The following is a 27,860-nucleotide window of genomic DNA, read 5'->3' as shown; positions in this document are numbered from 1 at the left end:
CGGGGCTCAGACTGGGTCACCTCACTGCTTGTTGTTAGCTTGGCTACCGTATCAGTCCAAAGTCACTCTTTTTGGTATTGAGTCTCCCTCCCCACCTCTCTTTTGAGGTGAAACTTTCTTATGAGTGCTAAAATTTTACCTGCATATCTAAATGTTTTAAGACAAACCATATTCTGCCAGATCCAAAATCAACCACAATGAATTTTTAAGCTTTTCAGCTGTTTTCACACCTAAGAAAAAGTTCCATTTTATATTACTGAACACTGAGAAAACTAACAAAAGTTTACACTTGCCTTGTCTCTGATTTACAGGCTTCCATATTATCAGGACAGAGATTCCAAAGCCTTGTTAGCTCCTCACTACAAAATAAGGCAGACATAATTTCCATATGCACAACATCCTCAGTATGTTGTAAAACTGCATATATAACATAAGTAGGGGATTTGGGGGTGGTGACAGTACTGAAAGATTAGTGTCCTCTTAGTAACTAGAAGTTGAGCTACACTGGTGTTAACAGTTGTACTGTCCATGACATGGAAAAGATGGCAGAGCCTAGAGCCACGTGCTTAGGAAGTGGGAGACAAAAAGGATGGCTTAAGTGGTTTCATGAATTCGCATGGCAGTTTTGAGCAATGGGCATGGTAGTTTTAGTTACCCATCTGAATACAAATTCATGATACCTGTACGTGTGAAAAACTGCAGAGTTCTTGTTCTTTAGGTTGTGAGTCTAGCCATTAACAGCTGAGCCATCTCTTCAGCCCACCCAGAGTCCTTATAGTATCAAAATATAAAAATAGCAAGAACACAGGAAGATGAGTGGACATACTTTCCAATCAGGATTTTCTTGTTGGGCCCTTTGCCTAAGAAGTCTTCTGGAGCTGCTCTTTTCCGTACCACTCTTGCAGGCTTAGTGTCTGATGCTCTGTGAACAAAACACACATATTCTGGGAACTGTATGGATAGCAGAAATAGAGAATGTATCTGTCGTAAGCACTTGCCTAATGTGTACAAGTCTAGCAAAAGAAATAAAATCTCAGAAAAACCAAGAGAGCTACTTACTGGTTTTACCCTAAAATATGAAAGTTTCATAGTATGACAGAACACTTATAAGACAGAAGACAAAAATACCACATTATAGGGTAACAGACGACGTATTCTGAGAACTAAACTACATCAAACTGTACTTTGAAATGACCTTTTCATATTTCTTGTAATGCCTATCATTTACCTTTCTTTTACAAAACTTGGGCAGCCTTCATTTTTCCATGAGTTCCAATTTTCTTCAGTGTTTAATATATGCTAGGATAAACAAAAGACATTTCATCTGTATAAAAGAATATTTTTGAATTATGTTTGGTATTAAGAAAACTAGTGATCAAATACATACCTCTACCATCTTTGAAAATCTTTCTCCATCGGGGGGGTTTTCAGATAGCAGCTGTGATTAGAAAGAATATACTAAGCTTTCAACAACTTTCTGCATCATAGGAGTGGTTTGTAGGCAGAGAACCAAGAAGTGTTTGTGTTCTTGTACCTGAGCTTAACTTTATCCTTATTTTCCTATTTGGGGCTGAAACAAAGAAAATTCTAAATTTCCATTTTTTCAATCATGGGTTTGTTGCATGTTGGACTTACTTGGTAGACTGATTTTGTAGTATCTTCAATCCAGAGTGATTGCTCATCAGTTAAAACATAGTTTGAACTAGGGAAAGGAATCAAAAGTATGTGTGAGTTAAAGCATATGTATTCATGCTGAGGTTTATTTATGGCACCAAAAATTAACCATATTTGCTAGAAATTACCAAGATCCATCACAAATGTGAGGGTTACGAGAAAATTCTTACACTTCATCATCAAGTGTTAGAATTGAAGTTATAAAGTAAAGAACTGAAGTATAAAGGCAAATAAAACATTCAATTAACTGATCTGACTATAGAGTAATATTTCATAAATCTAATAGGATAAAATCTGAGAAAATATTAACATAATACTATACATGATGCATATTTACATAGACATGCTATACTTCCTTTAAAACCCACTCAAATACAAACCCTAGAAAATAATGCTCTAAAGCCATCAACAAATACAGCTAGATTGTCATCTGCCAGGATGTGACCACAGGCTCAAAATCTGCAGAACCATTTCATGCACATATTAAAGAGAGTACAGTAACTTAATGACTTTCCCAAAGCTCAAATTCAAACCTAGGTCTAACTCCAAGCCCATCTTCCTACATCACATGACACTAAACTTTAACACTGAATAAAAATTAATGACAATTTTGAAGAAACTGCAGTAGGTGCTGACACTGGAATATGCATCCAGCAGGCAAGAAAGCAATGTCTTTTATATAACTCATAATTTGTATACAAGCAACTAGGTTCTGGCTAGCTGGCTAACAAGCCTTAGGGATTTTCCTATCCACATCTCCATGGCTGGGGTTACACGGTGTGCCCCACACCTGGCTATTTATATAGGTGCTGAAGAATGAACTTGGATTCGCATGCATGCTCCATAATCACTTCACCAACTGAGCTATCTCCCTAGTGCCTAGAACTCACCTGTGTTTCAAGATTTTCTTTGCTTCTTTCAGTTCTAATTATCCTAGATGACTTATACTACATGAGAATATTATTTCTTTAGTTTATAATTTAACATGAGGCAGCTGCCTGGGTGAGGTAACAGAGACTGCATGCACGAAACCCAACCCTGGTACTCTGAAGGAGACTCATACTAGTAGATGTATATTTTGATACTTTTCCTAAAACAAATGTCCTACATCTAAAAGTTCCCAACTGGCTGACTGGTTGTTGCAATAAAAGTACTTAAGGCATGTAGCCTTTATTCACAAAATGGGTCTAAAGCTAATGAGATGGCTCAGTGGGTTGCTGTGCAATTTTGACAACTTGAATTCCATACTCAGATCCCATAGTGGAAAGAGAACTGATTTCTGAAAGTTGTCCTTTGACCTCCACAAGAGTACCATGGCACATACCCTAACCTGCAACGGTAATTTTTAATTAAAAAAAAAAAAACTAAATTATGTGTATTTTATGGGTCTAAAACATGAAAAATTCTATGCAAGGTCTTTCCATTGTCACTTTTATAAATCACCACACATTAACTTAACTTACCTTTTGAATTTAACCTGTCCCTTGAGATATTGAAATAAAATGAGATACTGCAACAGGATGTGTCGCCGAAAGTTACTGTCACTCAGTTGTAAATCCATCAACTACTCAAAATATAAGCACATACGCAAAAGAACACATTAAAACCAAGTATGACTAAAAGTACAAATTACAGATATGGAAATTGTATTTCAAATAAGACAAATATTTGCTGTGAGCTTACTCCCTGCACAAGTTCAAGAACAGAACATCAAATGTTCTATTTTGACATCTTTGGCCATTTTATGCAATGATGGTGAGTAAAAATATGCTCTCTTTGGTCATGACACAGGACAACATAAGGCAGAATAAAATAATGTGAAAGTGTCTAACATTTTCCCACATGCAAAGAACAGTAGCTACAGGAAGGCTCCACAGAAACAGTACCACGGCAAGGATAACACTCATTTTGTATCCCTGCAATGTGCCTGCGTCGGGTGAGGCTGAATAATCTGCAGAAATTAGAAGACATTACCTGTTGTAATGGGTAATGGGTCTTTTTTTTTTGAGATTTTAGAGACCACTGAGCTGCAACTATATTACACAACATAAAGCAAAATGGGCTTGAGCATGAATGAGGATGCTCTCCAGCAATCCTACTACCTAGTAGTACTCTCACCTACTGTGAGAGTAACTGGTGGCCAGAAGGAACGTCATTCTGATAATGCCCCTACAGAGCTCAAGGACAGCTGAAGACTTTTATCTGCCCTTTTTGACCTAGAGGAACAGTGGGAAGTTGTCTTATAAATGAATGTTAAACACAGTATCAGAAAGTGCTAGTGATTGGTTTCAAGTTCAAAGTCCCAAGTTCTATTGGCTCAGCTTCACTGGGGATATTTCTAAGACAGTCTGCCACAACTAGGCCGTTTGGCTCATGTTTAAGCTGCACGTTGTTGTTTTAATATAACTTGGCTTTACGTCAGCTTTGGGACAAATATTTGATTCTGTTATTTTTCATGTTACTCTCCCACAGGAGAATAGCATACTAGCAGTAGTCTTCCTCTCTTCTAGATCCCAACTGACTTGATTGGCATTACAAAAGCTCTCAGCTTCTGGCCTTCAACCCCACTGATGGGCACACCCTCTCTACTTTGATGCTTGTTGCATGGTCACAAGTTAAGACTAGTAGTGACCACCCAGTCACTTCAGCTCTGGAGTCTTCCTCTTACAGTCCTGTCCAACAGGAGCAATGACAACCTCCTATTCTTTCAGGGCTAACTCTGAGCTGTTCCCAGTGTACCTAATACTTCAGTCTTACTGAGCTAGTCCCTTGAGCTCTCCATTCCCTGCTTATCTGCAAATCCCACCCCCTCTTTTTATTATAATTAGATTATGGTTTCGTTATCAGGAAAGTTTTTCCTTAAGGCTTTGTGGGCCAAGAAGTATATTATGAGTATTGTATAGTTCTTACACAAGCACTTAAAATGTAGTAACAAATAAAAAAGCAGCTAGTGGATCAGATTTGGCCAAAACTTTCTCTTTTCAACCATTTTCTTGCCAACTTACCGAAAACTCTTTTGTACCTGTCACATCTACCAAGCATACAACTTGATTACAACAACTGTAGTCACATTCTCTACACCAACACTATGGTTCTACTCAGAATGAAACTGAAGGTGTTTGAAAAAATGACAAACCACATGGCTAGGCAAAGGGTGTCACTACTCAGATGCCACAAGTAGAATATCTTTGATTTACTCAGCAATCTTTCTTTATTCTTTAAGGATATCTCGCCTATTCCCGGTTGCTCTCATTATTATAAAAGCTAAGCTGGCCTATAAGCTAAACAGGCAGGCAAGTCAAATGGAGATATAGGCAGGGAGAAAGAAGGGTGGATTATAGAGAGACTCCAGTCAGTAACTCGAGAAGCAAAATGCAAGAAGACTGGTAAAGTCACGGCCATGTGGTAATGCATAGATTAATAAAAATGGGTTAATTTAAATGTAAGAGCTAGTTAATTATAAGCCTGAGCTATAAGCCAAATATTTTGTAATTAATATTAAGCCTCTGAATGATTACTTAAAGGTGGCTGTGAGACGGGATGGGACAGAGAAACCTCTCTTTACAGTTCCCCACAGTAATTATTTAAATAAACATTTCCACTTTCCAAAAACACTACTTACTACTCCTCCTTAGTTTCAAATTGCCTTCATTGAGGAAAAAAAAAATCAAATCGGAAGCCATTTGCTTTCTTGCTTCCTCCCCAAGGTAAAACGTAGCTGCACCTAGACCTGTTTTCTCAACTGCTTCTGTTGCATCTTCCGGTCAAAGAAAAACCCATTCATCTGAACAAAGCCCTATCTGTGTGTCCCAGTCTAACTGAGCCCCTGCTTCTTGACCTCTCTACCTTCCCTTCTTCCTTCCCAAGCTCCACTTAAAATTATTTTCAAATGTTTAAAAGGCATAAATAGTTTAGTATTCACATATTACCACCCAGTTACTTGTTCCACATTAGTTTAAAAAAATACATTCTGAAACAGCTGAGTCCCTGTCACCATCCATATTCCTATTCCCTTCTCCTGCTATGGTAACAATTCCCATGTATTTGGTGATTAGCATTCTTATGCATATTTTATAGTATTAATACATACACAGGCATCTCTAAACACTGTGCAGATGTATTCAATATGTATTACATTCATTTGTTCTGTAATTCACACAATACTGAGTTTGAAATCTATCCACATTAACACATGGAGCTTTAGGTTCAGGGACTAGCAATTTTTGTGTGTGTGTGTGCAGGAGGAGTACTTTAGGCCAGGTGTACTGTATGATCCCTGTCCACAGCTATTGATCTCTGCACTCATACAAAAGCAGCCAGACGGTATGTCCTTGAAGGCACATGAGCACATAAAGTAAAGCTTATTTACAAATGAGCCAGATTTGCAGACCATTGTTCTAGGGCATCCACTGTGGGCTCTTCATGGAACTCTGTTGAATAAATCACTGCCCAGAGTGGAGACAAGGCCTTGTTTCCAAATGTTCATTTACACAGAATTTTGAAGTCAGTACGGCAAGTTTTATAACTTCTGTGAGTGGGTGTATGATTCTCTAGAACAGTGGTTCTCAACTTTCCTAACGTTGCAAACCTACCTTTACTACAATTCCTCATGTTGTAGTGACCCCAACCATAAAATTATTTTTGTTGCTACTTCATAACTGTAGTTTTGTCACTGTTATGAATTGTAATGTAAATATCTGTGTTTTCTGATGGTCCTAGGCAACCCCCGTGAAAGGTTCATCCCATGCCCAAAGGGGTAAAAAACCATTGCTCTAGGAGCCACAACTACTAATAGAATTTTACAACTTTAATACTTAAATTGTTAAAGTTGTTTAGTTTTATAACAAATTATAATTTCACGTTTTGTTATACCTTTGTTAAAATAATTTATCTTAGACCCTTCCTTCCTTCCTTCCTTCCTTCCTTCCTTCCTTCCTTCCTTCCTTCCTTCCAAGACCAGGTCTTGCTATATAACCCTACCTGCCCTGTAATTTGCTATATAGATGCTGGCCTCAAACTCAAAATGACTGCCCTACCTCTGCCTCCTGAGAGCACCAGGCCATTTAGGGCTACACAGGGAGATTTTGTTTCACCTCCCCCCACAAAAAGGAAAGAAGAGAAAACTTAAAAAAAAAAAAATCTCAGTGGTACATCACCAAGCCCAATCTTTACAATGATTTCTTAATTTCTGAGAATGCATAGTTATGTTGCCATGTATGCCTCTTTTAAAATTACCCACTTTGTAACTGTAATTTAATTAAACTGTGGCCAGACACTATGTTTGGCACAGTATGTAATGTTTGAAATTTGCTGAGACTTCTCAGAAACCTATATATTTGGGAAATTCACAAATTTAACTATGCAAAAAGAACGCATTGCCTCTGCTTTGTACAGATTTTCAGATCTGTACATCAAGCTTAGTGCTTCTGGGTTTTGTTTTTGTTTTTGTGTTTTTTGTTTTTCAAGACAGGGTTTCTCTGTATTGCTTTGGAGCCTGTCCTGGGACTCACTCTGTAGACCAGGCTGGCCTCTAACCGAGTGCTGGGACTTAAAGACATGTGCCATCACCACCCTGCATAACTTGCAATTTCTGATCTATGGAAATATTTATTTCTGGGGACTTGGTTTTATCTTTTTGGTGTTCTCTTTTTATATTACATATCATCGTTATGTGCTTACAGCAAAAGGAGTGAGTCAAACATAAATTCAATACTACTTTGAACAAAACTCATTAAAATGCATATAAATCAACAGAGAACTTTAAAGCTATATGAAAAATAAGCTGCAAAATATTTTTATACAAAAAAGATTCTGACTTAAAATTTAAAATATATACTTCCAAGTCATTTGGTCTATTTATTCTAAAGTAAGTACACTAAGTGACTTTGCAAAGAACAACTTTGTAATCAAAGTAGTCCTATTCAAGTAAGAATGGAAGTTTCAGACTAAGTAAAAACAAAAACAAAAAAACAAAAATGATTTACTGAACATGAACAAACTATACACTTTTAGAACAAAATCCCTCAGACTTAGTGCAAAAAGAAGACTTTTACCTTTTCACTTGTTAAAAACTTTGCAAAATATACATGTTCTCCTCCTGTTTTCAATTCTTCCATCTTTTTCCTGGAGGCTTGAGTATCATCTAACTTATAACTCTTAAAAACAGCTAAAACTTCTTCAGAATACTGCAAAGAAAAAAAATTAGTTTTCTTTGACATTGTTAAAAAAATTCATGAAGCGATTTCCTGTATCAAATACTTAGAATATACTCCTAGTTAACCTATGTAAATGTAAGGCATATTTCTTTTAAAAAGGCATACAAAAATTCTAACAGCAATATGGGGGAAATGTTTTTGATGAGATTACATATTACGGCAAAAGAGGGAATAAACACTATTTCTCAAGAAAACTATAATATTTTTATAGCATTTTGTAAAGTGTCAAGCAGCAAACAGAAAAAGAAAGGCTTTTGCTAGTACAATCATTCCCCTTGGGTTCAACTCTGTCTATGAGACATAAATCTTAAGCACTGAAATATCTCATTTATGGCATAGTTCCTATGTATACCCTCCTGTATAGTTGTATAAACTATCTCATACAAATAGTACCTCACACAATGTAAATGCTATGGAAATATTAGTTACAAGAAAACAGTCTGCATATATTCACTACAGATACAAATTTTCCAAATATTTTCAATCTGTGGATGACTGGTGCCATAGGTGCAGAAACTACTGATATTAGGAGCTGGTTATGTATAAAAGTTTACCAGTGAATGTTTTTGCTAAGTTATTATGATGTTACTGCATTCTAAAGATTCACATTTATATAAAAAAGTCCTTCTGTATAGGACACAGCTGTTGTAGACCTCATTACCATTGTGGTTATCTCTATAAGAATTGCATGACATTGGGCCTGCCAGCATTTGATCCTGTATTGGGGAAGTACCCTTAAGGCCCCTTGCCTGTCTAAGGGTCTACTGGCAGCTAATGGTTATTGGAGGGGGATCATTTTCTTCAGGGGTACAGTCACTGATTTCACTGTCATACTCTGTAAAGAATTCCTCCAATATGCAAATAAACTTAGTTGGGTCAGATGCCAAAAGAAGACATGAAAGCAAGCAGGGAGAGAAATTGCTGGGAAGCGCGCACGCGCGCGCGTGTATGTGTGTGTCGGGCGATAAAAAGGATGGGGTAAAAATGCCTAAAATTCATGAATGAAAACAGTAAGAGAACTTTTAAAAAGTTAGCAGTAAAACCAATTGTTTAACCAGCTATGAAAACCTCAAAAAATATTTATGTGCTGAATAATAAAACAATAAGAAAATAATCCCTTGTAATTTCTCACTCACCATTTTGATCTCACATAGAACACTCATGTTACTTTAAAAACTATTTATCTATATTTTCTTATTTGGATCACAATCTGCATTTCCACAAGACAAATACAGAGATTCTTCTAAAATGGGTTTGGAAGATGTTTTTTAAAGGAGCAGACAGCAAGTATTTTGGGTTTTGTGACACATATGGTGTCAGTCCCAACTACTCAACACCGCCACATTGCAGAAAAACCACAGGTAAATGAATCAGCATGACTGTAGTCTAACAAACCTCTTCACAAAGCATACTGCCTTGGCTTGGGGCTATAGTTTTATGTAGCCCATCTTAATAGGACAACTTGGAGAAAATAACAATTGGGCAGGGAAACTCCTTTCTAGCTATTTCCCTGTTGCCTCTCAATAAGCCCTGCTGTGTGCCCTTCAAAAAAGACTTCAAAGATAGAAGACATTCTGAAAAAAAAAACCAAAAAACAAAAACCAATTTATGTTGACAGCAATTACTATCAAAAACAAATTCTCAAGGCTTTAATTAAGCCACTTAAAACTATACCACAAAATCAGTGGTTAAGAATCATTCACAATTTAGTTTCTGTATATTATATAATGTGTATAAAGCCATCAGAGACAGTTCTATAGTGAAAAGTATTTGGGCAAGATAAAGTCTAGCTCGGCCATTATCTGTGAGGTATCAGCTTTTGAAGTCTGACTGGTAACTCACCTTGAGAAAAGTTTTCCAAGAAATCTTCTCATAGCATTGTACTGGGTTCCTGAAGTAATCCTGAAGCGACCAGAATTTTCTATATAGGTTGTAATCAATTGGAATAGAGCTATAAAATAAATATTATATTAAATCACTTAAATTGTTTTATAGCTATATAAATGCTCTTTTCTTGGGTCACAAAACCTTTTCAGAAGCTCATAAAAGGCTTCTATCTAAAAAGCATACATTCAAAACTAATTACACAGCCTTTGATAAACAATCTGAAAGGACTCGAAGCCTCAATAGATGTTCTGTACACTGGTAGAACTCCTGAATTTTGACTAAACAGAAGACTATTTAGAATGAAAAATTAACAACTCTTAATCTTTCTTGCTGCTAGGAATGCCCATTTGAAATAAGTTGGAGGAAGTCATGTGCAATATTTGGGCCATGTTTTACCATCTGTCTTCCCCTTTCCTATTGGTGCAAATGTAAAGTGACAGTGAGCTATATTACACTATAGAAAAAAGGGACAAATGTGTGCTGGAAACAGAAGTTAGAAGAAATCTAGGTTCCTAGACTTCCCTGTAAGTACTATCCTACTAGCCTTGGAATGCTTAAACCAATTTGAATGGATAACTATCCAGTATTCTAGAAAATGCTAGTAGTATAAGACAAATATGTAAGGAACAAATCAAGTTAGTATCACAAAAATAGGCCTTTTATCTAGTGACTTCATTATGGCATTACTAATTCAACTTCCAGTATAGCTATGATACTATGTGGGACCAGGAGATTTACCCTAAGAAAAACAGAAGGTTATCTCTAGCAGAGAGAATCATGCAACCTTTTAGATGTCAATTCTTGTCTCAGTCACTAGAAGATCCAAATATAATTTAATGCTTGACATCAATAGGAATCTTTTATGAAAGGGCTGGAGAGATGAATCAGCAGTTAAGAGCCCTTACTTTTTTTGCAGAGAAGTGGACACCTCTCTAGCCTCTAGAGGCACCTGCACTCATGTGCACATACATACAGATACATACTGATAACTAAATAAATCCTTTTTGTGCAGGTGTATGTGTGCTCACAATCTGTGTGTCTATGTATATGAGTATAGATGCATGTGTGGACAATGGAGGACAACCTTGGGTGTGGGTCCTTGCCTTCCACCTTCTTCTAGGCAGGGTCTCTGTTAGTTGCAGCACACACTAGGTTAGCTGGCCTGTGGACTTCTGGGTGTTTTCTGTAGAAGCTCTGGTAGTGCAGGTGTGTGCTGTACTGCTTGGTTCTACATGGGTTCTGAGGCTTCAAACTCAAGTCCTCAGAACTGCATCTCTGAAGAAAAGTTTTATTCAAGTTGCTGATTATCATTTTCAACCTCCTTTAATTGGGTTGGTGGTGAGGTGCCTTATAGAATCAATTACACCTGTCTACTGTGGAGCTGGGGATCAAACTCACACCCTATAGCACAGGGAACATACATTGCCTTTGAGATCCAACCCCATTTGAGAGTAAATTTTGAAGCAGTATCAACATACTAAGAAACTCTTACAGTTCAGGCACTAAAACATCTACTTGTTGGTTATATGCCCCACTCCTAGATGCAATTTTTTTATGACTAAATGAATTGGGGTTTTTTTTTTTTTTTTGGTGTTGAAGATTGAATCTAGGGTTTGTGTTTGTCAGGCAAGAGCTCCACTGAGCTATATATACTTCCTGCTCTCTAAATAAATTTCAGAGTCTACATACTGGACACCAATTTCCTGTCCACTTTTATTATTCTGCAAAAACTTATGGATTTCCAATTTTCCTATGTGTGCCTGTGTCTTACACACACACACACACACACACACACACACACACACACACACAGAGCACCCAAGATTTCGCGCAAGCTAGACAAGGACTCCACTGAGATACATCCTTTGCCTCATTTTTCTTTTTTTAAGACAGGGTTTTGTTACCTTTCCACCCACATAATGCAAAGAGAGAACCTACTTCCAAAAACTGTTTTCTGACCTTTGCATGTATGCTTTGGCATGCAGTATATACATACACATTAAGTAAAAAATAACATAAATCTAAAAGTAAATATCCTCAGGAAAGTTGTTAAATAGGATCTGGAATACTTAGAGCCTGGATTTTCCTGTCCCAGGCTCCCCACCAACTAGGATGATAGGCTTGTGCCAGTAGGCAAAATTTATTACACTTGTAAGCAATAATAAGTTTAGGTAAGAGTTACTATCTAAAATAGAATATTTGAAATAAGATGTAGTTAAGCATGACTGTAGTTCCAAACATTTGGGTAAGGTGAAGCAGGAGGAACTCTTGAGCCCAATCGTTCAAGACCTGTCCAGCCAACAAAGGAAAACTCTGTCACAAGACCACAATACTGTAGAATGTGACCTAAGTATCTTAAATGGAAATACTTCAAAAACCAATTTGTTTAGTGTTGAACCTTTGTTGTTTTCATTATTTTGAGACAAGGCCTTACACTACCCAAGCTACTCTCAAATTCAAGGCAGTAAGTACTGCAGCCTAACCCTCAGTACAGGTTACACTACTACTCCTGGCTGCTCTGAGCCATTTATACATGAATTTTAGTACAAAAACATTTGTTATTTGAGTCAAATCTAAAATAGACTCTACAGTATGAATTTATGGGTAACACATTATGCTTTGCAATCCAGTTTTGTTGTTATTTTTATTTTTTGAGATAGGGTCTCACTATGTAGCCCTGGTTGGCCTGGAACTTTCTATGTAGACCAAGATGGTGTTGAACTCAGAGATTTGCCTGCTTTAGCTCCCAAAGGCTGAGGTTGAAGGTATCTGCCACCAAGTCCAGCCATAAATTCAGTTCTTTTATTTTTATTTTAAATTTAACAGTATGAATAATGACTTTGTGTGTGTTTGTGTGTGTGTGTATGTGTGTGTGCGTGCACACCGAACGCACGCACACACATCATGTGGTCAGAAGAGTGCATTAGATTCCTCTGGAAATGGAGTAATAGATGGTTAAGCCAACATTGGGTGCTGGGAACCAAACTTGGGTCCTCTGTAAGAACAAGTGCTCTCAACTGCTGAGCTATCTCTCCAGTTAAATTCAGTTCTTAAAGCTAACTGGTAATCAGCTTCTCACTCATAAGAATTATAATTTCCATATACTTTCTTCCTCCATTCATAAAACTGTTTATAACAAAGATAGCTGAATGCCAGATACTATTTAAACAACTTTCTTGTGGATGAGCTTATTTTTACATTTATACATTTATTTGTTTAGTGTATATATACGTATGTGTGCCACAGGATGAGCCCAGAAAACTCATGGAGTTAGGTCTCTCCACCATGTGGGTTCTGAGGATCAAACTCAGGTTGTGACAGTTGGCAACAAGCACCTTAAGCCCACTGGGCCATCTTTTGGCGAGCCCTTGGATTAATTTATGGTCATACCAATAGACTTGAATGCTCTTTAATAGGTCAGGCAATAACTAGATAGTAGAGTATCTCTGGGGTTCTATTTACACTTCTAGTAATACATTATCTTAATGTCTACTACTTTTGCCAACTTTCTTAGGCAGACTCTAAAGGTTCACTCTATCCATAATATATGTAAATAAACTGGTTTCTAAAAAAGAATAACCACAATTAGAATAATGAATAATGGTTAGAAAATGGCTGGAAAATGAGGAGATACTTTTTTGTATGCTTTTCATTTCGCATTATATGTTTCATCAGCAACTACCATGAAAATACCAAAGTGCTTTAGTAGACCATTTTTGGTCATAATCTTTCTGAATAATTTCAACAATCACAATTAGTAGGCAGCACTGCTACATTGTAAAGGTACTAAAACTCAGCTGTAGGAAGCCACTTGTTTATGGTCCTATGACTAGCAAGTAAGCACTGGAGTTAAATCCCAGGAGATAACACTTCTAAATGTTTCTTATATAAATATCTGATTGAATTTGAAACTGGGATATCAGAAATACCTCTTCCTGCACAGACAGAGGAATCCTCTATTTATCTTCTGGACAGCAATTATAGAAAGTCACTTACAACTGACCTTAATGCCTGCTGCTTCAGACATGGAAGAGTGCTATCAGCACAGACTTGAAGACTCTGGTCTTCCTGTCCCCTTCCTCCTCACTGCTTTAACTAGCACTATGAGGAGATTAACTGCAATAAAGGCTCAGGACTACAGAGGTAAGAAAAGAGTGATGAGAAAGAAAGAAAAGAAAGGTTTCTAATTTGCATGTCATTAAGTCAGTATAGTTACCATGGGCACCAGGCTCAGAGGTTAATGGAAGGGAGAAGGGAGGGGCTCCTAAGGTTGCTGCTGGTTGGGACATGTGAAAGATGGGCTGTGCAAACAGTCAAGTATTTGCCCATGATTTAGAAACCAATTTATACAGCATACTAGTGATTCAGGATTTATTAAACATATGTTAAAAGTATAGATAATAGAAACCTATAAGCACGATTTCCCTCCTCCCTATCGGTGTCTTCATTCCAGTATTTGATACCTCATTAAAGGGTTATCTTTGCAAATCAGGAAATCTTAAGCTCTAAAAACTCACCAAGTTGTTGGGGCTTCATCATCTCCCATTTCACCTTCTTCTACATCCATCCCTTCTTCTCTATCTTCAGCATGCTAAATAAAACAAAACAAAACAAAAACTACTCTGTCATGAAGTAGTCACTGAGCAAAAGATGACACACTATATAATAAGTAATTTACATACTTTTACACAATTATTATTAGGGAAGTCTAGTTATAGTTATTGTCCAGACCTATAATCTTTAAGGCAATAGGAATTTTGAATGATAGGAAACCAAGACTAGAATGACAATATCATAACATGGCCATGTGTAAAGATATAAAACCCGCCTTATTTTCCAAATATTTTTTGTCACTAAAACAAAGGTTAAAGTAATAATAATAAAGAATAAAAGCTAGTATGGGTGTAAGGCTGTAGGAGATGGACAGGCAGTCTTTACTTGTCACCGGCAGCAATACATATGGATGTACCTTTTCTGTGAAGTAACAGTAGCTATCAAAATGAAATGCACACACACTGTGACTAAGGAGATATCTGCATTGGTTAGTAATCATACATATAGTTCACTGTAATGTGAACAATTCCTATTAGAAGTTATTTGAGCTATGCATGGTGATACAAGCCAGCATTTGGAAAGTAAGCCCAAGGTCATCCTCAGCTACACAGAGAGTTCAAGATCAGCATGGGCTATGTGAGACCCTGACTTAAAATTAAAGATGATTTAAATGTCTACTAACAAGGAATTATGGTACATCCACCCTGGAATCTAATCTGTAATTAAACTGATATATCAGTTTAAAGAAGATGAGCTTAAGAGCTGTATATATTCAATCATCTTGTTTGTGAAAAAATAAGTTTGTACAAGTACTAGAAATCTTATAAGATTAGATGGAGAATATTAGGAATCATTACAGAAATAATACATACTTACAGAAAACACATAAAAACAGTAAATAATGTTCAAAGTGAAAAACACTTTCCCTCTATAGTATATGTACCTTATGATTATGGCCATAAAAGAGCTGAGCTGAGACAAGCAACTCAATAACTCAACACCATCTAACTATAATTACAGTCACTACACTTTGTATTTTAATGTTTGAAATTTTCATACAGAATGCATATATAAAAATGAAGGGCCATATGATATTGCTCAAAAGGTAAATTCATCTGTTATGCAAGCCTAGTTGCCTAAATCCAATCCTTGGAATTCACACAGAGGTAAGATACAACTGGATTCCACGTGTTCCACTCCCACAAGTGTATGTATATACAAAAATACATTTTTTAAAAATGAAGTTAAAGGTCTTCAAATTTTTAATGATTTAAGGGCCTAGACATCTTAAGAATGTCTAGGAATGCTCTGTGAGAAGGTCTCTCATTAGCCTTACCTTCTGACCCAGGGTGCTTTCCTGCTCATTTGTATTGAAAACAGTGACATTTTCCAGGTTAAACTGACTCTGTAAGTTAAGACCTATGAAAAAAGAGATTCTCATGCAAATGCGTTGTCACTTAAAAACTGCCTAAGACTATGACCTGTATCACATTAACAAAACATAAAATACCAAATCCACAAACAAGCAAATAATGAAATCAGAAATAAACACCACACTTGATTTTCAAATACTTTTTAATATTTATTTTTTGTGGTTTTGAGATAAGGTCTTCTTATAGCTCTGATTGTCTTTGGAACTTTATCATGTAGATCAGGCCGGCCTTCAATGAATAGAAATCTGCCTCTGCCTCTGCCTCTCAAATGCTGGGGTTAAAGGCATGCACCACCAAGTCTGGCTAAAATTTACCTCTTAAGGTGCCTCTAGAGTACTCAAAATTTTATAGAAATTATAGTAACAATTAGTTTATCTATTTTTCTGAAATAGGTTTACCATGAAGCTTATATTGGTGACTCCCTGCCTCTCAGCCTCCTGAGTGCTAGAAATAAGTGTGTGTTACCATACTAGGCTGAGTTAGTCCTTTTTATTCACAACATTCAAAATAAATCTACAGATTATAGAGTATTTAGAATTTTGCCAAAATATTTTAGTCTGAGAGAACATAATGAATAAGTAAAAATAAAGATGGCCAGATTATTTAACTGTCAGCAAGAGTTGTTAAAAATAAGCAGGTCTATTATATTAGTGTTGGTTTTACCTGTGTAATCTCACTTTTTCTGTTGCTGTTCATACAGGTTTGTATGTACATGTAAGATAGTATATCCACATACCTTTCCTTGCTCTGCCTGCTGAGAGGGTCTAGGCACAACAAGTATATATTAGATACAGATCCTGGCTTTAACTACCATTCTTAAATAAAAGGAACTAGGATTTTTGGGAAAATGGGCAACTCTAAGGCTGGCAAAGGAAAAAATAGAGGAGCCTGGGTAACAATATATACCAAGAAAATCTGAAAGAGGTCTCAGTGGCAGAAGCAGGAACAATGTGAGCAAAAATAAGTAAATAATAATCTATGACATTGTAACCCAAGGGATTAAAGTACCCACAGCTCATTTGGAAAGAGGTAGCTCAACTAGAAACAAGACTTCAAGACAACAACTTTCCCTTATGGAATGATCATCATTAATAAATGTAGAAAAGATGAGAAAATCACCACAATACCCTAAAAATATTCACATTAGGCAGGATCTACTGACAGATATTAGTAGGCAAAGATTAGGGAGAAAAGAAATACCTATATACAGTCTCAAAATATTGTCCCTCCTCATAAGCATTTTAGATCACAAAGAGAAAACTAGCCCTACTATTAAATAAAGGCAAATAGGAGATTCCATCTTCACTCAGCAATGAGTATAACATTGCTAGGCATATCAATATCAATTTCAACATGATGCTTTAAGAAGGCACATCAGTTCCCTCTATGTTCTTCAAAAGCCTAACTTCAATTTCTATGTGTTGGCTACAAAAGATAAGCAGAAACTAAGGGGCTTTTATTGGAGAGACTATGTAACATGAAAATTAACTGTAATATGGATCCTGGAATAGAAAAGGGAAAGTAGTGATAAGATGATGAAATTCAAATGTCTCTGGTTGACAATGCATACTGTGTCAATGTTGACTTCTTAGTGTTAATAACTGTATTATCATTATACATTATTAATACTAGGAATGGTATTCCGATATCTATACTATCTTTATAATTCCTGTCAGAAAGAATCAGATATGATTATTCTGTTGTTTTTTCAGTAGCTTTTTGGGCCAAAGGAAGGAGGGAAAAAAAGCTAATAAATAGAGAAATCTCATATCAAGCCATCTTCAGGGACTAATGAAAAAAACTGTAGGCCAGTGCCAAATTTTCTGGATGATGAAGAGAGTAATAGGCTCTGAATTCAGTTAGATTAAAATGACCCTCACTGGCAGCAGTCCCTTTTTAAGGCACCACATATAAGCAATGAAAACCTTCTATTGTATGGTGTTGATGGTACATGCATGCCTTTAATCCCAGCTACCAGGAGGCAGAGGTAGTCAAATCAAGTTCCAGGACAGCTAGAGCTGCTACATGGAAAAACCCTGTCTCGAAAAGTCAACTAACCAATCAACCAACCAACAAACCAATCAAAAAACCCTCTCTCAAGACAAGTAGCCATCCTAGAACTCGAAAACCATTCTTCTCAAAGGAAAAAAAATAACATACAACAGCTACCAGACACACAGAGACAAGACACTCTGAGCAGAAAAAAAAAAAATAGACAGCTGAAACAGACTCCCAAAAGCATAAGGTGCTGAAATGATCAGATATAAACAACAAGAAATGCTTAACATGTTTTAAAACTAAAGAACAACTTCAAAGTATCATCAACAGGGAGTAAAAAGTGAAAACAACTTCTAGAAACAAGAACTCCTTCAGACTACTCAGAGTATAATGTAGGGACAGGTTAATATTCAGATAGGTAGGTAGTGTAAAAGACAGAGGGTACAGTGAGAAATAGATATTTAATTAATTGGAGATGCAAAAGTAGAAAAAGGCATTTAAAAAATGTAAAGGCATATAAAAATAGTGAAGGTAATCACTAAAATTTTTAGAAAGTGGTAAAAGACATTAATCCAAATTTAAGATGTCAACAAATCCCAAGAATGATTGGTAAAAAAGCAATTCACACATAAGACACATTGTAATAAAATCAAAGAAAATATTAAAAGCAGAGTAAAACAATTAGGTTATCTTCTAAAAGTTAGACATCGATTATTCTATAGAACACAAGACCAGGTCCACCAGTCTGATGACATGAGCTCAATAACCAGGGCCTACATGGTAAGAGAACTGACTCCTACAAAGTGTTCTTTGATCAACACACACACACATACAAACACAAAGTTTAAAAAGAATAACAAAGAATGAGAGACTAGAAGATAAAGATTACCATAAATGAAATCTATCTAGTACCAACCTAGCATTTTTTACAGGGCAGAGGGAGGGATGATATAGTTAAGACATGGTTTCTCTGTGTAGCCTTGGTTGTTCTCAAAATCATTCTGTAGACCAGGCTGGCCTTGAACTCAAAGAGACTTACCTGCCTCTGTCTCCCTAGTGCTGGATTAAAGGTACACCCCCCCTGCCTGGCCCAACCTAGCATTTTAAAGATGCTGAACTCTTAGAAGAATTAAAGAGAAACAAACATTTCATGAAAAAGATGCATAACAACAGTTCAGGTTTGCTTTTTTTGGGTGTGTGTGTGTGTGTGTGTATACACATTTGTTATCATCAGCTAAAGTCATCTGAAAAGAGAGAACCAAAATATAAAAATGTCTCCATAAGATAGGCCTGTAGGCAAACCTGTATGGCATTTTCTTAGTGACTACTTGGGGAGGGCCCAGCCCATTATGGGCTGTGCCACTCCAGTCCCAGAGTATGTAAGAAAGCAAACTGATGAGCCAGGAGTAGCAGTGCATGCCTTTAATCCCAGCACCGAGAAGGCAAAGACAGGTGGATCTCTGTGAGTTTGAGGACAGCCTGGTCTACAGAGCTAGTTTCATAACAGCTAAGACTACATAAAGAAACCCTGTATTAAAAACAAAACAGACAAAAAATGTAAAATTAACTAAGTATGACTAAATAGCAACTAGTGAAACAGAAAATGGAGACAGACTTATATTATGAGGTGAAATATAGACAGGATAATTCATACCTGCATATTTTACTATGATTCAACAGCACACTGATAATAAACGTTTAACCTAAGATTATGTATATCATAGCTAGGACTGGTATATTTATAAAAAAATAAAGCAATTGTCTATGCTTTCAATTTATTATGTTAAGTTTTCTTATTATGACATATTTTACTCCAATAAAAACTGGAAAAGATTTCTTTGTGAAGAATTTAATGTTTAAAAGCTTACCTGATTTCTCAGATAGAGGAAAAAGCCTGGCCAAAAAGAGCTGAATTCGTCCACAGAAAACTGTATTCTGAGATTTAGATAATCTTCTGAGGAGATCTAACAATTCAGAAATGAATAGTACAGAAGAGATCATTCTATGTTTTTTAGTGAGGATAATAACTACAATGTTTATTACAATCATGCCTGAAATTTTAACTATTTGTCCAGTATCTCCTAAAGCAAGGGTTCCCAAAATAGAAATATAGAAATAGAAATCATTGTCACAGATAGTACTATAAGTTAACAATAAAGTTCAATGTAAGTGAATGATTACTTTAATAAATAAGACTGTTAACTTAAAAACAAAGATAATTTTCACTGGTATTTAATAAACCACCTATTTTTCTGGCCACATTCAGTTTTAAAAGCATTAATTTAATACTGAATTACTTACCATTGCACATACGTAGTAAATAATTTTTGCCAGCAGAATAGAATGTATTCTGAAATTAAGATAAAAATTATTACTACACTTTGGAGTGGACAACTCCCTTCAGTAAATCATAGGAATTAAAATATTAACGAGTACTAATAAATTAAGACTATTTTATGACCTTCACTTACTTCAAAGCATTTTCAGTGAAATGATTTTGGATATGCATGACAGCATGACACTGAATAACTTGTAAATATCTAGAAATGTGTGTTTGCTTTATCTTTAAAATTTTGTGGGGCTGGAGAGACGGCTCAGAGGTTAAGAGTACTAACTGTTTGTGGGAACAACAGACGTTCGCCGGAGGCCCACTTCCCCATCAGCTTGGGAGCAGGCAGCTTCCAGAGGTCCTGAGTTCAATTTCCAGCAACCACATGGTGGCTCACAACCATCTGTAATGAGATCTGGCACCCTCTTCTGGCCTGCATGCATGCAGGCAGAATATTGTAGTAAATCTTTAAAAAAATTTTTTTGTTTGACATTTATTCATTTCATTTTTTATGTATGAGTGTTTTGCCTGCATGTATGTATGTGTGTGTGTGCACTACATGTGTGCCTGGTGTCTGTGAAGTCTAGAAGAGGGCATCAGATCCCCTTGAACTGGAGTTATGCATAAGTCACCATGTGTGGGTGCTGGGAGTTTTACATCCAGATTCTCAAAGGCGCAACAAGTGCTCTAAACTGGTGAGTCATTCCCCAGCCTTCTTTGTTTGAGATAGGTTCTCCCTGTGTAGACCAGGCTAGCTTGGAGCACAGCTTTCCTGCCTATGCCTTACAAGTTTACAACACTATGCCTTATTAAAAGTATGTACTTTTAAGTAAATTTTATTAATAAAGTCTTGTACTTCAATTTTTTCTCTACATCTGATTCTTATTTGATTGTTTCAAGAATACACAGTATATAATTCTTTCACAGGAAATTTTTTTGGCAGCCACCAATATTAGAATTATTAGCAAATAAACCAAACAAACCTATCTTTTGAATTCTATCTTTATAGAGAGAATATTAGTATGAAAGGAAACCAAGGCACTTACTGACTTCCAAGTAGAAACATTTTTTTCAACAAAAGTGAATATTGTATCACACTGATCCAAAGGAAGGCAGTCCAAGACATCTCCCAACAGCACAAATGGTGTGGATGCAGTACAGACACCTGCAAGTGAGGCACAAGCCAACAGAAAGCTTTTAACATTGTCAATCAGCCCAAAAACAACTCTGTGGACAGGTTACATTATAAAGTAGTGATAAAGTAAACGTTTCTATGTGTCTCTAAAATCACTATCAGTAAAGGACAGAAATAAATATTTTTCCTTAAGAAAAGGCTATTTAGACTGGTTAAAAGTACTTTTATATCTCTACTCATTTTTTCTTCTGCTTAAGATCATGGGTACTTAGTAACTAACTTTTTTAAAAGTAGACAGCTGCAAACGGTAAGTGGAGAAAGAAAAAAAAAATCTATGGTCAATATAAGCATGAAAAAGTGGGTAAATAAAGTAAGTCCAGAAAAGAGAAGCTACTTCCAGCTGTACCCAGCACTGATATGATCACACCTGGATTGTGATGTGAAGAATACTGCCTGAAACCAGGGTAACAAAAGGGAGCCAATTTCAAACCAATATAAAGTTGGTGTCATCTTAACTGTTGGACAGGACCTAATGAACTCCATCAACAGGCTTTGTCTGGCACAACAACTGATCAGGGTCACTATAGCTGGAAGTCAGGCTAGATTTAAATCACTATAGCACTTGAATCTTATACTCCGTGCATCCAAGAAATTTAAAAGGTCTATTTTCTGTCACTAACTGCATGCTAACTCATTTAATATTTTTAAAACCTGAAAAAATGTTTACAGTTTACTGTCACAGATTTTGAATCAGTAGAACTAAGTGAGTGCCTGATAATAACTTAAAGACAAAAGTTGGCTGGTGACTCTAAAGGGCTGGCAGGTATGGGAACCAGTGGGTGCTCGTAGCCATGTCAGAGCAGCAGGTGGCAACGGACTTCAGGGAAGGGCCCACCAGGAAGCTCTGATGAGTGAATCTCGGATAGGCAAGAGCCTTGGCCCCAGAATGTCTCTTGGTACTGCTATGTCTTTACATGTCTGCTACTGTCATTTTTCTCTGGTATCTGACATAGTGTGAATGGGCATGGGGAGATCATCACTGCCTTTAATAAAGTGTGATTATCTCAGGGAAATATCGTGTTCTACTTGGCATTTTTACTTGTGGAGCATTATGAAAATGATTTAGCTGTTCTGTTCAATTGAAGTAATTATTTTATACAATAATAGTGTTAGTTTAAATAGGCTTTTGATGATTAATGGTTTTTAATAAATAAAGTAAGGGATTATGACAGAGGTTAGCTTAGTGGGAAAACTAATATAGGCAAAAGCAAGATATGGTGTTGCCCCTACCCTTGATAAAACAGGGATTGCAGAGGATAGAAAATAAGAATAAGGAAATGTCACTCAGCTAGTTTCTCTTAAAGAGCCATATACACTGTAGATTACGTTAATGATTAAGAAAAACAATTGAGTCCCAGATGCTGTTAGCTCTTTTAATCCTAATGTTGAGAGATGTGTACCCAGGTTTTGGTGTGCATCATAGCTGAAACAAAGCTTTAAAATATGACTTAAGGTTAGGTTAATGGCTTTGAGGTAAAATATCTTGGAAAACAATTTAAAGGCATATTTTTAATAGTTGAGAGAGGGACTTGTCGAGGTCAGGGAACAACGACAATCTGGTTATTGCTGGCTGACATACCTTTCTTGATAGGATGGGTTGGTGGTCAAGGGTGATAATTAATGCCTTTGAACCCATTTCTGTCCTCAGCTTCCTGATATAAAAAACTGTTGCTAAGTGGGTATATACCCTGAGGATTTAAAATAGAGTCAACTATTTTTCATATATAAGAGTTTAGATTTGTAATTCTTTTAGGATTTTTTGTAAGATTAACTTTTGAGATAAATTAATAAAGTGATTGATCCTTTCTTTGTGACCACAAAAATGCAGTCTGCCAGTAAAAGAACTGGCTCAGAAAAATACCTAGCCTACTTACACTCTGTTAACCTATAACCAATTACTTGGGTATGTATGCATGTGGGTTCTTGGGACAACTTGTTTTTCACCTGCAATAAATAAAATGTTTAATCATGTAAGTGATATGGAAAACATGTTGTTGTTTTTTTACTTGTATTCATTGTAATCATTTCCTTAAAAAATAGGTTGTAACCACATTGTAATTTTTATACTCCTTAAAAGATTTTGCTGGGGTATATATAAGGGAAAAAATAAAGTTAATTAGAAGGAAGACATCAATATAGACAGGAGGGATACATCTGAATAGAGGTAAGAAAAGAAATAAAAAACAGAGAAAAGACCAAAAGAGTGTGTGTATGTGTATTTTCCCTTTTTCTCCAGCCCCAGACAGTTAAGTTTTACTCCCTTAGTTAGATAGAAAAGTCAAGTTGACTGATTAGTCTGCAGACTCTGTTGGATCCCTCTCAAACCCTGAGCTGATAGTATGGTCCTCATGGCAGTGGTAAGTGGGGGTGATACAGTGTCCCAGACCTTCAGTCTATATTCCAGCTTTTGCAACAGGCTGTACACTATGTATCTACTGTGTTTAAAGTCTCTTAAACCAATCCTGTATTGGCACTGATACATTTTTGCAAAAGACTTATTTTATGTGTATGTATGTGCATCTCATGTTTGCAGGTGCCTGCACAGGCCAGAAGAGGACTTCATATCCTCTGGAGTTGGAGTTGCAGGTAGTTTTGCGCTTCCTGACATGGGTGCTGGGAGCTGAATCTTGGTCCTCATAAAAACAGCAGGTGCTCTTAATTACTAAGTGCCTGCATGGTTTTTAGAAATTATTTTGAGACAGGGTCTCACTATGAATCTCTGGCTGGCTTGGAATTCTAAGATCTGCTGGGCTCTGCCTCCCAAGTGCTGGTATTGAAGGAGTGCACTACCATGCCCAGCAAGATTTACTTCATTTTTATCTGATAGAATGTATGCATACTGCTACAGCCAGAGATGGTGTTGGATTCCCTAAACTGGAGTTAGTTATAAGATTCACATTGGTGCTGGGGACTGAACCTAGCTAGGTCCTCTGCAAGATCAGTAAGTACTGTTAGCCAATGAGTCATCTCTCCAGTGCCCTACTGCTACATTTTTAATAGCTCCCTGCCTAGTTTTTTGTTAACAACTGCCCCAATCAAATTACCTTCTAAAGCTGTTAGCATGGAATACAACAGCCTTTAAATTAACCCACACAACTTGATTCTTTTGCCATTCTCATTTCACACAATTTTCTAGTTATGCCGAATGTGGCCTTTGTAAAACTATTTCCCTCTCTATTTCTGCCAAACTTAATTCCTCATGTTCCTACTTGTAGGCTAAAGATTCCCATATTTCACTTTGTTTTACTTTGGGGGGACAGTGTCTTGCCCTGCCTCAAATTTCTGATTGTCCTGATTCGGCCTTACAAGCACAGAATTTTAGGTATGTGTCACAAATTTCTACCCATCTTCCTTTCTTAAATTTCTCCTGCTTCCTTCGGATTTTTAATTCACAGAGTCACTTTCACTGTACTATATTCAACACACTTTAACCATAGCACTTACATTAAGATATTCACACATTTCTTTCCTCCATCACCCACATGATCCTTACAGGTGGGCTCTGTAACTCTATTACCACAGAGTCTCTAAATCTTAACTTAGCACTAGGTATATAATAGATAATCAGTAAGTATTTATGATTAAAACACTTGAAAAACAAATTGCCAATGTACATAATATAACAGAGAAGCAAGTATGAACTAAGTTGAAATGAGTACAAACAAATCCTTCGCAAAGGAAGAAGTCAAACAATAAACAAACTGATGAGAATGTAGGTCAGTGGCAGAACAGCATGCACAAGGCCCTATGTTTAGTCTCCATCACCACACACAAAATAATGAACAAAACCAGATAGGGATAGAGGTATGGTGAGAAGCTTTACATAAAACAGGTCATAACCAAGGCAACTTTAAAAAACAAACGAACAATACTTACTTTCAGTTACTCCCCCAATAGCAAGAGAAATAATAGCTAAAACGTTCTCACATGCCGAATGATTTATCTACCAACAGAGAAACAAAAATTTAGAAGCAAGAATTCAGTCTAATCTGTTTACAATAAAGACAAGTTCTCTGAATTTAAGCAATCACACAGGAATAAAATTATCTTATACAAAGATATTTTCTAAGATGAGAAAAATATGAACAGTAATATACAGACTACAGAAGTATGCCAAGTTTTGGATTCAATCAAAATCCAATGGTCTTGGAAAAATGGTAATTATCACATGAGGCCGGGCGTTGGTGGCACACGCCTTTAATCCCAGCACTCGGGAGGCAGAGGCAGGCGGATCTCTGTGAGTTCGAGGCCAGCCTGGTCTACAGAGCGAGTTCCAGGACAGCCTCCAAAGCCACAGAGAAACCCTGTCTCGAAAAACCAAAAAAAAAAAAAAAAAAAAAAAAAAAGACTTACGAGGTACAGAAGTACCATGGTTGTGACTAAAAATGAACAGCACAATACAGAAGTAGAACCTGGATTTAGTTCACAGGCTGAGGATCTTCTGCAGAGGAGTAGTGCTTAGGTGCTAAAACACTATAACAGTGAACATCACTGAGTGCTTACTGTGTGTGTTACACAACACTGACAGAATGGTGCTACTCTTCTTACAAAAGAAAGGAAAACGACTGTCTAAGCACTTCACAGCACAGAAGTGATTAAACCTAAAAAATCAATTGGTCTGACCCAGAAGATCTACCATTATGGGAGAATTCTGCTTGACCAAAAATAAACTGTTTTTCTTTCATTCAAGATCCCTGCTAAAGGCAATATTTAGATTTCTCATGGTTAGATTAAATTTTTCTATCAGGGCTAAAGAAGACTTAGTTTTTATGTATGCTTATAGCTGAGGAAGAAAATAAGGGCATAGAATCAAAGTTCTATGCCTAATATACTTGGACTAGACTGCTTATACCATTACAACAGTGTGTCACATAGCAAAGTGACAATCTACTTTTTTTGTTCGTTTTTTTGAGACAGGGTTTCTCTGTGGTTGTGGAGGCTGTCCTGGAACTAGCTCTTGTAGACCAAACTAGTGTTGAACTCACAGAGATCTGCCTGCCTCTGCCTCCCGAGTGCTGGGATTAAAGGTGTGCGCCACCACCGCCCAGTGACAATCTACTTTTAAAACTACATTTTAAAAAAGTATTTTGTATAAGGTATATGTTCCTGTATGTGTATGGAGGTCAAGGGACAACTTGCAGGAGTCTTCTTCCAACATCTCTGTTCTAGAGATCAAAGTTAAGCCATTAAGCTCTGTAGAAGGTGCTTTGAACCTGCTGAGTCATCTTCTTGGGTCAGTCTTTACTTCTCCCTCTTTAAGACTGCATGTCATACTGTCCTTATTACCAGAACCTTAAACTGTACCTGAGCTATCAAGATTCTTAATTAGGATGCTCAGAAAACAGATGCCATGTTTAAATGTCCACTCTAATAATAAAGCAATTTCCTAATAACATGGCTTATTAACTGGCCAGTAAATTTTAACTACAAATAAAGGGAACAAAATACTTACAATTTCTTCTTCCAGAACACCTCTGAAAGCTTGGTCAAGAGTACATTTTTTTTCATTTTCACTATTAGAAACAAAAATGAAAAAAAAATCTTCATTTCACAAATAGTTCACTATTAATATAAATATTTAGGAAGTCCTTTTTCATGGACAATGATGTTTTACCTGCCAGGTAACTGACTGAAGGCATTCAACAATGGCTTGATATTTCTGTTATTCAAGGCCTCTCTGGTAGATTTCTACAAAAATAAAAATGACAAATAAGTAGGAAGCTTTTGCTTGCTGTTTATGAAAATTTGCCATTCATCAACTAGATGTTTTTCTAAATTAAAAAAATGTTTTTAACCGAAACATTTCCTGCCAGTTATTTTTACTAACCTTTATTTCTAATGCCACTTAACGATCCTGATCCTCATTGCTGGAAACCTGGGAAGAACTCCTAAGTAGGTGTTTGCATCCTTTTCTTATATATTATTACATCCATGGAAGTTTTACAAAAAAGCTAAGTATGCAAAGCATCCTATAGCCAGCATTGGGGAAGCAGATGCCGATGAATCATCGTTTAAGGCCAGCCTGTATCCTCTGAGTTCCAGTCTAGCTTGGGCTGCATAAAAAAATCTGCCTAAACAACAAACCAAATGCCTAGTCTTCACTTGGTTCTTTAATTGCATGTTTTGGTTTTGAAATTTTGTAGTTTCCTCAAGACCCCCTAGTGACATTACAGTTATCAGCCTTATCTCCCACTTTCTAACACATGAACTGAAGTGTGGCAGCGCTTATATGTTAATTCCTACGAACCCTCATTTCAGCATGTTCACACACTTGTGCTGTTCCTTCTGTTCATTCCAAGTCTATACATTCTTTCAGACTCAGTTCAGTGCTTACCTCTTCCAGGCATTTTGCTCATCCAGTACAGTACCAGGAAAATCTAAGCAATGAATGATTGTCTTAAACTGGCCATTTATTACACACACTTTGTTTTATAGAGGACAAAAATATTGCAGTCATTGCACAAATTTGGAAAGCCATCTTATTACTCCATAAAGGAGTACAATGAGTGTCCATTCCTGGCTCTATCTCCGGGTAAACACAGTCACTTAGGGATCATTCCTTTCTTTTGTTTCTC

At 36.6% G+C, this 27,860-nt stretch overlaps 1 protein-coding gene across 1 annotated transcript in view; it reads right to left on the bottom strand.

The window, feature by feature from the left end:
- Thoc1 (THO complex 1) overlaps positions 1-27,860 on the bottom strand; it is a 34,186-nt gene that overhangs the window by 4,950 nt on the left and 1,376 nt on the right. Inside the window, exons 2-17 of the mRNA XM_005083032.4 lie at positions 26,900-26,973; positions 26,738-26,798; positions 25,162-25,228; positions 21,137-21,255; positions 20,063-20,111; positions 19,630-19,725; positions 15,667-15,749; positions 14,294-14,367; positions 9,732-9,840; positions 7,728-7,859; positions 3,138-3,238; positions 1,636-1,702; positions 1,388-1,438; positions 1,229-1,299; positions 827-922; positions 294-359 (exon numbers count right to left, since the gene is read on the bottom strand). Coding sequence (XP_005083089.1) covers positions 294-359; positions 827-922; positions 1,229-1,299; positions 1,388-1,438; positions 1,636-1,702; positions 3,138-3,238; positions 7,728-7,859; positions 9,732-9,840; positions 14,294-14,367; positions 15,667-15,749; positions 19,630-19,725; positions 20,063-20,111; positions 21,137-21,255; positions 25,162-25,228; positions 26,738-26,798; positions 26,900-26,973 — 1,316 coding nt within the window. The remainder of the gene's footprint in view (positions 1-293; positions 360-826; positions 923-1,228; positions 1,300-1,387; positions 1,439-1,635; positions 1,703-3,137; positions 3,239-7,727; positions 7,860-9,731; positions 9,841-14,293; positions 14,368-15,666; positions 15,750-19,629; positions 19,726-20,062; positions 20,112-21,136; positions 21,256-25,161; positions 25,229-26,737; positions 26,799-26,899; positions 26,974-27,860) is intronic.

Source organism: Mesocricetus auratus, unplaced genomic scaffold (assembly GCF_017639785.1).
Source record: "Mesocricetus auratus isolate SY011 unplaced genomic scaffold, BCM_Maur_2.0 Super-Scaffold_100018, whole genome shotgun sequence".
Taxonomy (NCBI): domain Eukaryota; kingdom Metazoa; phylum Chordata; class Mammalia; order Rodentia; family Cricetidae; genus Mesocricetus; species Mesocricetus auratus.
Note: the sequence above shows the minus strand (reverse complement) of the source record. Positions and strands in the feature narration are given on the sequence as shown.